This window comes from Mobula birostris, chromosome 15 (genome assembly GCF_030028105.1).
Source record: "Mobula birostris isolate sMobBir1 chromosome 15, sMobBir1.hap1, whole genome shotgun sequence".
Lineage (NCBI taxonomy): Eukaryota > Metazoa > Chordata > Chondrichthyes > Myliobatiformes > Myliobatidae > Mobula > Mobula birostris.
Window position 1 is genome coordinate 79299477 of NC_092384.1, and position 12937 is coordinate 79312413.

The 12937-nt window shown below is 42.3% G+C and overlaps 1 protein-coding gene across 1 annotated transcript in view; it reads right to left on the bottom strand.

Annotated features, from left to right (window-relative positions):
- dync1li2 (dynein, cytoplasmic 1, light intermediate chain 2) overlaps window positions 1–12937 on the bottom strand; it is a 132380-nt gene that overhangs the window by 47718 nt on the left and 71725 nt on the right. Inside the window, exons 6-7 of the mRNA XM_072279977.1 lie at window positions 5056–5149; window positions 2872–3007 (exon numbers count right to left, since the gene is read on the bottom strand). Coding sequence (XP_072136078.1) covers window positions 2872–3007; window positions 5056–5149 — 230 coding nt within the window. The remainder of the gene's footprint in view (window positions 1–2871; window positions 3008–5055; window positions 5150–12937) is intronic.

The window sequence follows — 12937 nt, forward strand, 5'->3', positions numbered from 1 at the left end:
ACAAGGCACAGAAGTAGTCATGGTCATTTACTACGACCAAGGAAGACCCCAGTTGTGATGACTACTTGTATCACTAGATCTGGACTTCTGAGGTTGAGAGAGTGGAATGTCCCAGTGCAATGCCTTTTCCACTTTAAAAACTCTCTTGCAAAGTTTTCCTGTCATTGTTGGATACGGTGGACAACCACAAAATACTTAGGTGCAACGATCAGCAATGCCTCCACCTGACGGGCTCTAATGCTGGTAAACAGCAGTATTGAACAAGTCCACTATATATTTTTAAATCTGTGCAATTTGCTCAAGGCGCTTCAACATGGAACTGATGCTGCAGCTGTGGGTGGACCTTCTAGAACTCTGTGATTAATGCTCCGTTATTTGTTTACTTTTTTTATTGTTTGCACAATTTGTTCTTCTTATCCACCCCAAACTGGGTGTTTGATGGTCTTTGTTGTGTGTGTTTTTTTTCTTTAAATGGGTTCTATTGTGTTTCTTTATTTTGTGGCTGCTTACAGGGAAACAAATCTCAAGGTTGCATAATGTATACATACTTTGATAATAAATGTACTTTGAATCTTTGATTTGGTTTTTTGTCCACACATTGAATGTTTGATAGTCTTGTGTATTTTTTTGTGGGTTCTATTGGGTTTCTTTGTTTTGTGGCTGCTGTAAAAAGACGAATTTCAAGGTTGTATATAGTAGACATACTTTGAACTTTGAAGACCACACTCCTGAAGATTTAATATCCAGCAGTTTACATTTTGTATATTTTCTACATTCACTTATATTTTCAATTTCTTTTATTATAATGAATGTTACAGCACAAATTTACAAAATAAAATACCACATAAAACCAGAGTCCTTCTGACATCTGACTGTGGAAATTATGTGTTCCACTGTACTGCTGCTGCGAGGAAAAAAAGCTAATTTCATTACATACGTGAGTGATGATAAGCCCGATTCTGATATGGGTCTCTATTATGGACTGTGAGTAGGAAGGGGGCAGCGATAGGAGAATCATGGTTGGGAAAGGGGGAACGGAGAGGGAAGGGGGGCAAGAAGCACCAAAAAGATATTCTGTAATGATCAAAAAGACTCTTGGCAGTGTGGAGGACCAGAGGGCTCTTGGGGTCCGAGTCCATAGGACATTCAAAGCTGCTGTGCAGGTTGACTCTGTGGTTAAGGTGGCATACGGTACATTGGCCTTCATCAATCGTGGAGTTTAGGATCTGAGAAGTAATGTTGCAGCTATATAGGACCCTGGTCAGATCCCACTTGGAGTATTGTGCTTAGCTCTGGTCACTTCACTACAGGAAGGATGTGGAAACCATAGAAAGAATGCAGAGGAGATTTACAAGGTTTCCTGGATTGGGGAGTATGCCTTATGAGAATAGGTTGAGTGAACTTGGCCTTTTCTCCTTGGAGCGACAGAGGATGAGAGGTGACCTGACAGAGGTGTATAAGATGATGAGAGGAATTGATCATGTGGATAGTCAGAGGCTTTTTCCCAGGGCTGAAATGGTTAGCACGAGAGGGCACAGTTTTGAGGTGCTTGGAAGTGGCTACAGAGGAGATGTCAGGGGTAAGTTTTTTTTTATAAACGCAGAGAGTGGTGAGTGTGTGGAATGGGCTGCCAGCGGCAGCAGTGGAGGCGGATACGATAGGGTCTTTTTAGAGACTCCTGGACAGGTACGTGGAGCTTAGAAAAATAGAGGGCAATGGGTAACCCTAGTAATTTCTAAGGTAAGGACATGTTCAGCACAGCTTTGTGGGCCGAAGGGCCTGTATTGTGCTGTAGATTTCCTATGTTTCTACACGGACTAGAAGGGCCGAGATGGCCTGTTTCCATGCTGTAATTGTTATATGGTTCTAAACCAACTGTTTGGAATCAAATGATCTTGCCAAGTGTCTCAAGGCTGGGTGTGTCTGTACCCACACCACTCCCCCCTGCCACCTGCCCCACATCCCTCCCATGGTGCTCCATCCTCGCCATTACCAAGATCCTTGACACCTGCCAGATTTACAAACTCACTTCTCCACTCCATTGACAAATACTGTGCATCCTAGTTACATATACGTGCCTAAGACTTTTGCACAGCACTGCATTATTTTATTTATTTAGAGAAACAACACAGCACAGGCCCTTGTGCCTCAACAAGCCGTGCTGCCCGGCGACCCACCTATTTAACAGGACAACTTATAACTACCTGTAGGTCTTTGGGCTGTGGGAAGAAACCTGAACATCTGGAGGAATCCCATGTGGTTCACAGGGAGAACATACTAACTCCTTACAGGCATCACCCAAATTAAACTCCAAACACCTGATCGCCCCAAGCTGTAATAGTATTGTGCTGACCGCCATGCTACCGCGGTAATAAACCCCATTCTGAGATGCTTCACCATACACTCTGTGAGCAATACCAGCCAAGGGCAGCACATGAAAGGTGCCCTACAGATGTAATAACTAATTTAACAATGTGGTCATCGATGAGTTAAACCAGGACACTCTTTGAAAATACAAAGTTGAAGCACTCTGTTATAAAATCACAATAGCGATCATCAATGACATCATTGTTAATTTAGTTATTACACCTTTAAGGCACCTTTTTTGTGCTGCTCTTGGCTGGTATTGCTCACAGAGTGTACAGGAAAGTTCTCAGAATCAGGTTTATTGTCACTGACATGTCGTGAAGTTTTTTTGTTTGTGGCAGCAGTACAGGGTAATTATAAGTTATGAAAATAAATTGTGCAAAGGACAAATAATGAATAAGTTTATTGACTCAGGGATATAACAATGCTGAGCTGAGTCAGGCTGGGTGTACAGATGGCAAGTGGCACAATGATTTGTACAAATAACGTACAAAGTGTACTTACATAAAGACTGCATCCTTTTCTACCACTAAGGCAGGTGTAGTAAACTGGAAATCATACATTTTGTGGACAAGATATTTATATAAGAGATCAACGTTCTTTTCTTCTTTTATTGACGTATAAACCAAGGCAGCTCCGTCTGAAACACCGATTAAGGAAATAATCTGACAGGAAAATGCATTTAATCTGAGTGTGGCAGTGCGGAAAAAAAGCAGTGCCATGAAAGTTCATCTTTGGCATTAACAGCACTCCCCTTCTCTCTTTATTTATACTCTAATGTCGCCAAACAATTGGTACTAGAACGTACAATCATCACAACGATACTTGATTCTGCGCTTCCCACTCCCTGGATTATTTTTATTTTAATTAGAGATACAGCACAGTAACAGGCCCTTTCAGCCCAACGAGCCCACACAACCTGATTACACCCATGTGTCCTATAAACCGGTATGTCTCTGGAATCTGCATGGGGAGAAAGCCCACGTGGTCATGAGGGAAAATGTAAAAACTCTTTTCAGACAGCAGCAGAAACTGAACTTGGATTGCTGGCACCGTAATACTGTTACACTAACCCCTAAAAGGATAATGATATAAAACAGCTCAACAAACATTCACCTTAAATTTGAAGGAGTGATGAATTACTTCCCATTCTTCAAGGCATCAGGAAAAAAATCTGATGACTCAGATTAGTTATCCCTTGCTCAAAACTAGTTTACGAAGATAATTTTGAACTTCAGTCAGCACAGTTGTCACTTAACTCAAAACATCCTCATCTTTCAAATCAACATCTGCTGCATTTTGTGCCCTTATTTGTAATTCTCATGGGTTGTGCTCTCTTGTTCCCCTGGCAGTGGCCATCAGATACCTCTCGCCAAGTGGTTATTGATCACATGTGAAATGACCATGGAGATATCACGAAGTCTGATCCCATCAGGAAAGGCCATACCAATCAGGGGTTGTAAAAGGGAAAAACTGCAGGTGTTTTATTTCATTTTCTGTGTGTCCTTTGGAAAGCAATGCAGGGAAACATCACACAAGAACAAGAGTGTAGAAAATGAACCCTTGTCACAGTTAGGAAGCTCTTGGATATTCATTTGAAGAGAACCTACAGCACAAATGCTGGGAGATGGGATTAGACAGCCTAAGTAATTAATTAGTTTTTGATTCCATTAACAACCTTATATTCATACAGCACCTTTCACCTTATTTGCCACTTCCCAATCTAATTAGAGACAATTATAATTTTTTTGTTATCCACACTATCTGCAGATCCATGTACATGGGAGGTCAGCCATGCATTGCAAGGAATGTTGATAAACACTGCGTTCTTCCAGAGCTGCCTCCTGGGGTGACGAGTAAATTCTGCTTAGTCGTGAGACATTCTGCATCCAAAGTGCTCGCAAGTAGTGAAATATTGATATAATAATCAATAGTCAATATGGAGCTGGAGACAGGAATCTGGGCCAGATGATTTATTCTCCAAGGTACTGTGATTGTTTTTGTTTACAACAGCCTCCTTGAATATTATTGCATGTATGTGACTCCTCATGTCCTGTCATCACTAGTGTTTTAGTATGCAAGTGAAAGTAAACGTGTGCCAAACTACAGAAAGATTTTGCAGTGAAGTCAGGATCAGCAACATTAGTGGCTGCAGTTGCTTGTTGCTTCTGTGGTAACCATGAGCTACAGCTGTAGTGGGTGCTGAGAATAGCTCCTGTTTCCCTGTAACTTACCCAAACTGATATTGAAGCTTTTATATCCACACTATGCCTCCACCATTAGATTTCTGAAAGGTCTACACTACCTTAGTATTTTGTTCTCAATTTGCGTTTTAAAAATATTTCTCATTGTAACTGATAGCAATCTTCAATATATTGTATTATACTGCTGCCGCAAAGCAACAAATTTCACAAAACATGTCAATGTTGATAAATTTAACTTTGTAGCCATGGTGGCCTTCTCTACATTTTCAGTTACCACTGAAAACCTGACCCGGTATTGAGGACGAGATGTGCATCTTTGCAAACAATGACAGCAGCCAATTTGTGTACAAAGATTGCACCTTTTGATGTCTCCACACTCTCTATCCACAACCAGTGGTGGGAGAAATTGCGAAGCAGTGGCGCCCCTGTAGTGGGGACAACAGTGGATTCATCACAGCAACGTTCACTAATAATTGAAGGATACACTCTAAGCAGAATCTACGAATATGTGACTGAATGAAATCCAAGTGCTCGTCCCTGTAATCATGTTCCTTCTCTAATATGCTGACGGCGTCGCACTGTAGGAGAGAAGAGAGACAGGTGAGCACAGTAAATCTGTAGGAAATACAACAGTAATGTGCTGCAGGAGACAGTTAAACATCTTTGAACACACTTTACCTTTCTGCAGAAATCTATCTCGTATGTACACGGAGCACTTTCTAACTACAGTGCCTGCAACTCCAAGAGATGACAAGTCTTCCGCACAGGTCATTGTAGTTAGCAGTGGTTTCTTTTCCATTTGTGATATATTAAAACTGAGAGCATTTATTTTGTCCGTGGTTGGCCACGTGAATCTATTTAGAGTCAGAGTCATTGAGAGATACAGCACTGAAGCAGGCCATTGGGTTCACTGAGTCTACATCAACCATATTCACATTACAATCACCTTATTCTTCCCACATTCTAATCAACTTCTTCCCTCAGGCTGAGACACCAATGAATACCCTGCCACCAAGTTCTCGTCACTATGACAGCCAGCTGTTTACCTGTGCTGCGCACCAAATGCATTCTGAATTACATTTTATTAATTTATGATCATATTTCAGCTTATGTGGTGTGTGTGATATGTGTTTTGTTGATTTTTTCTTTGTATTAGCACAGTTTGTTGTCCTTTGCACACTGGTTGTTTGTCCGTCCTATTGGGTACAGTCTTTCATTGATTCTATTGTGCCTCTTCGTATTTTCTGCGAATGCCCACATGAAAGTGAGTCTGAGGATTGTATATGAGACGTATGTACTTGGATTATAAATTTACTTTGAACTCTGAACATACACTATTACACAGGCAAGCTTCCTTCTGTACTTGGTCGGTAAACCAGTTGGACTTTGTAAACAATCTCAAATTCATGACCACTTTTACCACTGTCAACTATTTTTTTTAATATAAAAACTATGTCTCTAGAAGTTTTCACATTATGCTGCATCACATATTACAAGGTACCCAAAGTGACGGCGTTGCAAAAGCAAAGTAGTGCAAAATGGCGCTGAGAAGCTCTATTCACACAAACACAACACGAGCTTTGGTTCTAAAGAAAAGCAACTTTGCAGCATTGAAAATCTGAAATAAAAACCAGAGGCACTCAGTCAGGCTGCATAGAGAAAAATACTGTCCCACTCCCATCAGGGAAGAGGCTACGTAACATCCACACAAGGACCACCAGACTCAATATCAGTTACTTTCCCCAAGCAGTAAGGCTGATCTACACCTCCACACTCCCAACCACCACTACTTTATCATTTCTTGTCAGTCACGTTATGTGCGGAAGCTGCTGTGCCTAGCATCACTTTATGGACATACAATCAATGTACACAAGCTACCTTGTATATTACTTTTTTTTTTACTTTTATTGTGTGCTGCTGCATCAGATCCGGAGAAACAATTATTTTGTTCTCCTTTACACTTGTGTACAAGAAATGACATTGAACAACCTTCAATCTTGAATGATCGTGAAGGTAAAACATTGCGGACATTGTAAATCTGAAATAAAAAGAGAGGTGCTGGAAGCAGTCTATCTGTGCATTGAGAAATATTTCAGGTCGATGATGCTCTATTAGCCTGAACAACAATAAGTGCTCTACAATGATGTACAGCTCAGATAAAAATCAGCATCTTATCCCTCACCAGAAAACCTGTTTGCTCTCAACTTTGTGTTCCAACTTAACACTGAAATCTCCAGGTATTTTGTGGTGGAAGTATGTGTTGCTGGGAAGTGGGGCACTAGAAAGAGGTGAAAATGAGGATTATAGAAGAACAATTGGAGGAGGCTTGTGTGGAAATTCAAACTGTATGTAATTTAGATCTTTTTATTAACATAAAAGATTCTGCAGATGTTGGAAATCCAGAGCACCACACGCAAAATGCTGGAGGAACTCAGCGGGTGAGGCAGCACCTATGGAGGGGAATAAACGGTTGATGTTTTGGGTCGACATCAGTACTAGAAAGGAAGGGACAGGAGCTGGAATTTGGTGGTGGTGGTGGGAGGGGAGGAGTACTAGGTAGATCGGTGAGGGCCAAGGTGGGTGGGGGTTGGGGTGATGTGAGAAGCTGGGAAGTGACAGGTGGAAGTGGTAAAGGGCTGAAGGAGGATTCTGTTAGGAGAGGTGAAAGCACCATAGGAGAAGGGAAGGAGGAGTGGCACCAGCGGAGGTGAGGAGAAGAGAAGTGATTAGAGGGGAGCCAGAACAGAGAATGGAAAGAGAGAGAAGAGGGACAGAGGAGAAATTACTGGAAATCCTAAACTTAGATTAGATTATGAGGACACTCAGTCCTCGTTTATTGTCATTTAGAAATGCATGCATTAAAAAATGATACAATGGTCTTCCAGTATGATATCACAGAAACACAAGACAGACCAAGACTAAAACTGACAAAAAACACATAATTATAACATATAGTTACAACAGTGCAAAGCAATATCATAATTTAATAAGAGCAGACCATGGGCACGGTAAAAAGTTTCAAAGTCCTGATAGCCCCAACATCTCATGCAGACGGTAGAAGGGAGAAACTCTCCCTGCCATGAGCTTCCAGCGCCGCAAACTTGCCGATGTAGCATCCTGGAAGCACCTGACCACAGTCCGACTCTGAGTCCGTCCGAAAACTTCGAGCCTCCAACCAGCCCTCTGACACCGAGCACCATCTCTGCCGAGTGCTTCAACCTCGACCCCGGCCGCCAAGCAACAGGCAAAGCCAAGGATTCGGGGCCTTCCCCTCCGGAGATTTCAGATCACACAGTAACAGCAGCAGCGAAGCAGGCATTTCAGAAATTTCACCAGATGTTCCTCTGTGCTCTCACATCTGCCTCCATCAAATCAGAATTGTGCACGGCCTCCTACTTGACAGATTACAGATATTCATCACCAGAGAGGCCTCGCGCACTGCATCGCGCCGCCATCTTCTCCTCTTAGATATTAATGCCATCAGGTTAGTGGCTCCCCAGACAGAGTATGAAGTATTACACCTCCAACCTGAGAGTGGCCTCATCATGGCAGTGGAGACCACATGCCATCAGGTTGGAGATCTTTTCCTTGTTTCTTTACACAGTCACCACTTCAGCCCAAACTAGTCATTTCCATTTGGCAAGAATACTGTTACAGTGGACAGGATATAGGAAAGATACACAAGGACTAGAAAAATTTCCTCTATCTCCTCTCCTATCAGATTCCTTCTTCCACCAATCACCTCCCAGCTTCTCACATTATAAGATGATGAGAGGCACTGATTGTGTGGATAGTCAGAGACATTTTCCCAGGGCTGAAATGGCTAACACGAGAGGGCACAGTTTTAAGGTGCTTGGAAGTAGGTAGAGAGGAGATGTCAGGGGTAACTTATTTATTTATTTTACGCAGAGAGTAGTGAGTGCGTGGAATGGGCTGCCGGGAACGACGGTGGAGGCGGATATGATAGGGTCTTTTAAGAGACTCCTGGACAGGGATATGGAGCTTAGAAAAATAGAGGGCTATGAGTAACCCGAGGTAATTCCTAAGGTAAGGATATGTTCGGCACAGCTTGGTGGGCCAAAGGATCTGTATTGTGCTGTAGGTTTTCTATGTTTCTATGTCATCCCCTTCCCCCATCCATCTAGCTTCACCTATCAACTTCTAGCTTGTCCTCCTTTCCCTCTCTGAACCTTCTTATTCTGGCATCTGCTCCCTTCCTTTCCAGTGCTATTTAAGGGCCTCAGTCCAAAATGTTGACTGTTTATTCATTTCCATAGAGGCTGCCTCACTTGCTGCATTCCTCCTGCATTTTGTGTGTGTTGCTCGAGAAAACTGGTACGTCAGCCACTCTCAACTCAGTCAGAAAGAGAGGAACTGGAGAATAGAGAGGGGAATGCTACTGGTATCCAAAATAATTAACAGTTCATTTAAACCAAGGAGAAAACTTGCCAGAATCACTTTGATCTGCAAATGGCAAAAAAAATTGGAAAATACATTCCATACATTCAAAGTAATCTGAGATGAATTGAAGAACAGTAGATTAGAAGTACTAATCTCTGGCGAACTGATCTCAATGCCCAGACAACTAAGCCCCATTCCTGCTCATGTTTCTCATCTACTGACTTCCCCTGAAGTACTGTGCTCCTGAAAGTGTGGAGTTATTCTTGGATCTGTTGACTTAGCCTACAGAGCTGTGACAACATATGGTGTGAACATGACAGTACAGTGACTACATTACAGCCATGTCCAGGGAATAGACAAGGGACTCAGAGACACAATGTCAAATCTGATCACAGCAGCTGGGGATTTTAAATGCAGTGAAGCAAGTAGAGCTGGAATTAGTAATGGTGACAGTGAAATAGCTGTTTGATCACAAAATAAAAACAACTTGGTTTATCTGCTACTTGCAAACCAGGCAGGAAAAAAAAGCACAAGCGGGTAAGCCATAAGACACAGGAGCAGAATTAGGCCATTCAGCCCATCGAGTCTGCTCGCCATTCCATCAAGGCCAATCTCAGATCCTACTCAACCCCATACACCTGCCTTCTCGCCATATCCTTTGATGCCCTGACCAATTAGGAAACAATCAACTTCCACCCTAAATATACCCACAGACTTTGCCCCCACCACAGTCTGTGGCAGAGCATTCCACAGATTCACTACTCGCTGGCTAAAAAAAAAATCCCCCTTACCTCTATTTTGAAAGATCACCCCTCAATTTTGAGGCTGTGCCCTCTTGTGCTGGATACCCCCACCAAAGGTAACATCCTCTCCACATCCTCCTTATCTAGTCTTTTCAATATTTGGTAAGTTTCGATGACATCCCCCCACATTCTTCTAAATTCCAGTGAGTACAGGCCCAAAACTGCCAAACATTCCCCCACAGCACCTGGAGGAATAGCATACAAACTCCTTACAGGTAGTGGTGGGAAGTGAACCCATGTCGCCAGTACTGTAAAGTGTGCTAACACTATGCTACCATGAGGATATGCCCTTATGATGTCCAAACTAATTACCAGTAAATTTAAATTGAGGGGCAAAAGAAATTTACCACTTGCCCTGTCATTGAGAAATGGATGACAGCATCAGAACTGATAGCTACCCTCAAGCAATCAGCTCATTCCAGCCTCTGATCTTGGGGTTCAAGAATAGTTATTCCCCTTCAACCATCTGGTTCTTGAACCAATGGCAATACCTCAATCACTATAGGTTTATCGGCACTATGACAACAATATAGACTTTATCACAAACAAGCAAAGCTCCGCAGATGCCGGAAATCCGAGCAACACACACAAAATGCTGGAGGAGCTCAGCAGGCCAGGCAGCATCTATGGTAAAAAGAGTAGTTGATGTTGTGGGCTGAAACCCTTTTATTTTTTTTAAATATGTGTCTGTGAGTAAACAAGTTTATCATTTGCACCTGTGCACCCATGTACTTGTGTATATGACAATAAATTCAACTTTGAATATTTGAACCACGGTCTGCTGCTCCAGCAGTGATGTCTCTTAATTATTGTCTGGACCCGTGCTGTGCACTACAAGCACTTTGAATTATGTTAACTTATAGTAATATTTCATTTTATGTATGGTGTGTGATATATGTTTCGTGGGTACACTGTGGTCCAGAGGAACGTTGTTTCATTGGCTGCAGGCATGTACATTCAGATGACAATCAACCTGAACTTGAATTTTAAAAAAAGATCAGCCATCATAGAGTGGAGGTGTGGACTCAATGGGCCAAACGGCCTAATTCTACTCCTGTCTTATGGTCTCTAATACACAAATACAAAGTAACTCGGTAGTTCTTGATCAATGGAGTAAGTCGCTGGAGACATTTTCAACTATGACAAGACAGGCCAGAGTTAATAGTCCCTGACAACTAACCCCATATAATTAAATGCAAAGCCTTTAAAAAAGTAGTCTCCACTTTATTTCAGACTTTGCATTAGTGATGAGAATCTAGTAAACAGAAACTACAGAGATATTTAGATTGAAAGCAATAAGAAATGGGAACAGGGCAACTGCTGGACTAAAATGGTCTCGATCCAGGGATAAACAGCAGCTGAATCATTGAGCTGAATCATCTCCCTCGTGGTTCTGAATGCAATGCATTTTATGTACTACGCCCTATTGCAGTATCTCATCTTCGCCAGGAGGTGTCGCTTCGGGACTAAATTACAGCACAATGCGCTGACAATACATGGAGCGGGCAAGGGTGTGTCTGACCGGAGCTTACATCCTTCCACCTGAATATCAGCAGATCAAAACACACAAAATACTCGCGGAACTCAGCCATGATGAAGGGTCTTGGCGTGATTAATTGAATGTTTATTCCCCTCCTGACCTGTTGAGTTCCTCCAGTATTTTGTGTTTTGCTCCTGAAATCCAGCATTTGCAGAATCTCGCGTTTATAATAGCAGCAGAGTCTGGTTTCCAGTCACTGTCAGTCGGTCAAGATTTCACTCAGTCAAACCCACAAGGAGGCTTGTGTGCATCAGCCATCCTAAATAAAGAAAGGTGCACACAAGCAACTTCCATATCGCGATACAAAACCTGAACCAGCCCTGAGGGAGACAGACGGGAACAATTCCACTGTCATAGCCCAGTAACTCAAACACTGACAGCATTAGTGGCCTGAGTGAGGCACGTAGCCAGAGATGGCTGGCTCAAGGTGGTGGGCACAACACCTATCCTTCACTGGCAAGAGGCTGTAATTTGAATACAGTAGGGCAGAGCAAAAATGGATTTCAATTAATGCAAACATTTTTGTGAGGAATTGGTTTTTAAGATCCTCCTTTAAAAGATTTCTTTCAAATTTAAATGATCCTTCCTGCCTATTACACAGAAAATATTGAAAAAGTTAACTGAAAATTCAGAAGGTCCGAACCTAACTTGTGTTCCCCTTTGTGAAGATGCAAGGTTCAATGTTGGTAACAGGTCTCTTAGTGGTTCGAATCGTACTCTTGAGGTTTGGTACCAGTGGTGAAAGTACACTATATCTGATTTATACCAACAAAGCAGGTGCCTATAAAAGCAGCTCCCTGACCCCACATTTCGACTGTTACATCACTTATCTGTGATGTTAATTCTACCATACAAACCAGTGATCAAATAGGTCATAAGAACATAAGAAATAGGAGCAATAGGCCATCTGGCCCATTGAGCCTTCTCCACCATTCAATCACGGCTGATCTGACCATGGACTCATCTCCACTTACTTGCCTTTTTCCCATAACCCTTAATTCTCCTGGGTCAAACCAGTTCTAAAGGTGGTGAAAACCTGGTCTGAAGGTGCAATCTCTGCACTGCAGGACTGCTGTGATAATACGGACTGGAGAAGATCAGGGAGGCTGCTATCTATGGCAACCATGTTAACATTGAGAAATCTGTGGATTCTGTCACCAGCTACGTAGAGAAGTATACTGAGCACCATTGAGAGTGTCCTGACAAGTTGCATCTCCATCTTGAACATCAGACCAGAAGTCCCTGCAAAGGACTGTGAGAACAGCTAAGAGGATCAGAGGGGTCTCCCTACCTTCTGTCAGGAACATTTATCAGGAGAGCTGCATAAGAAGGGCCCTTGGTATTATTAAGGATCCCACCCACCATCCTCTGACTTTCTACCATCAGGCAGAAGACTACGATACATAAAAACATGATGAGAAAATTTCTTCCCTCAGGCCATTAGGCTTCTGAACTCTCTGCCACATCACATTCGAAGTGTCACAGGTAAATCTATTCTGTACCTTACAATATTTAATATTAATGCACCTTAGTTTGCTATGTGTGATTCATCTGTAGATTTTATCCTTACCTTCATAAATTATCATGTGTTTTGTGTGTTTGCATACCACTATGCTTTACAC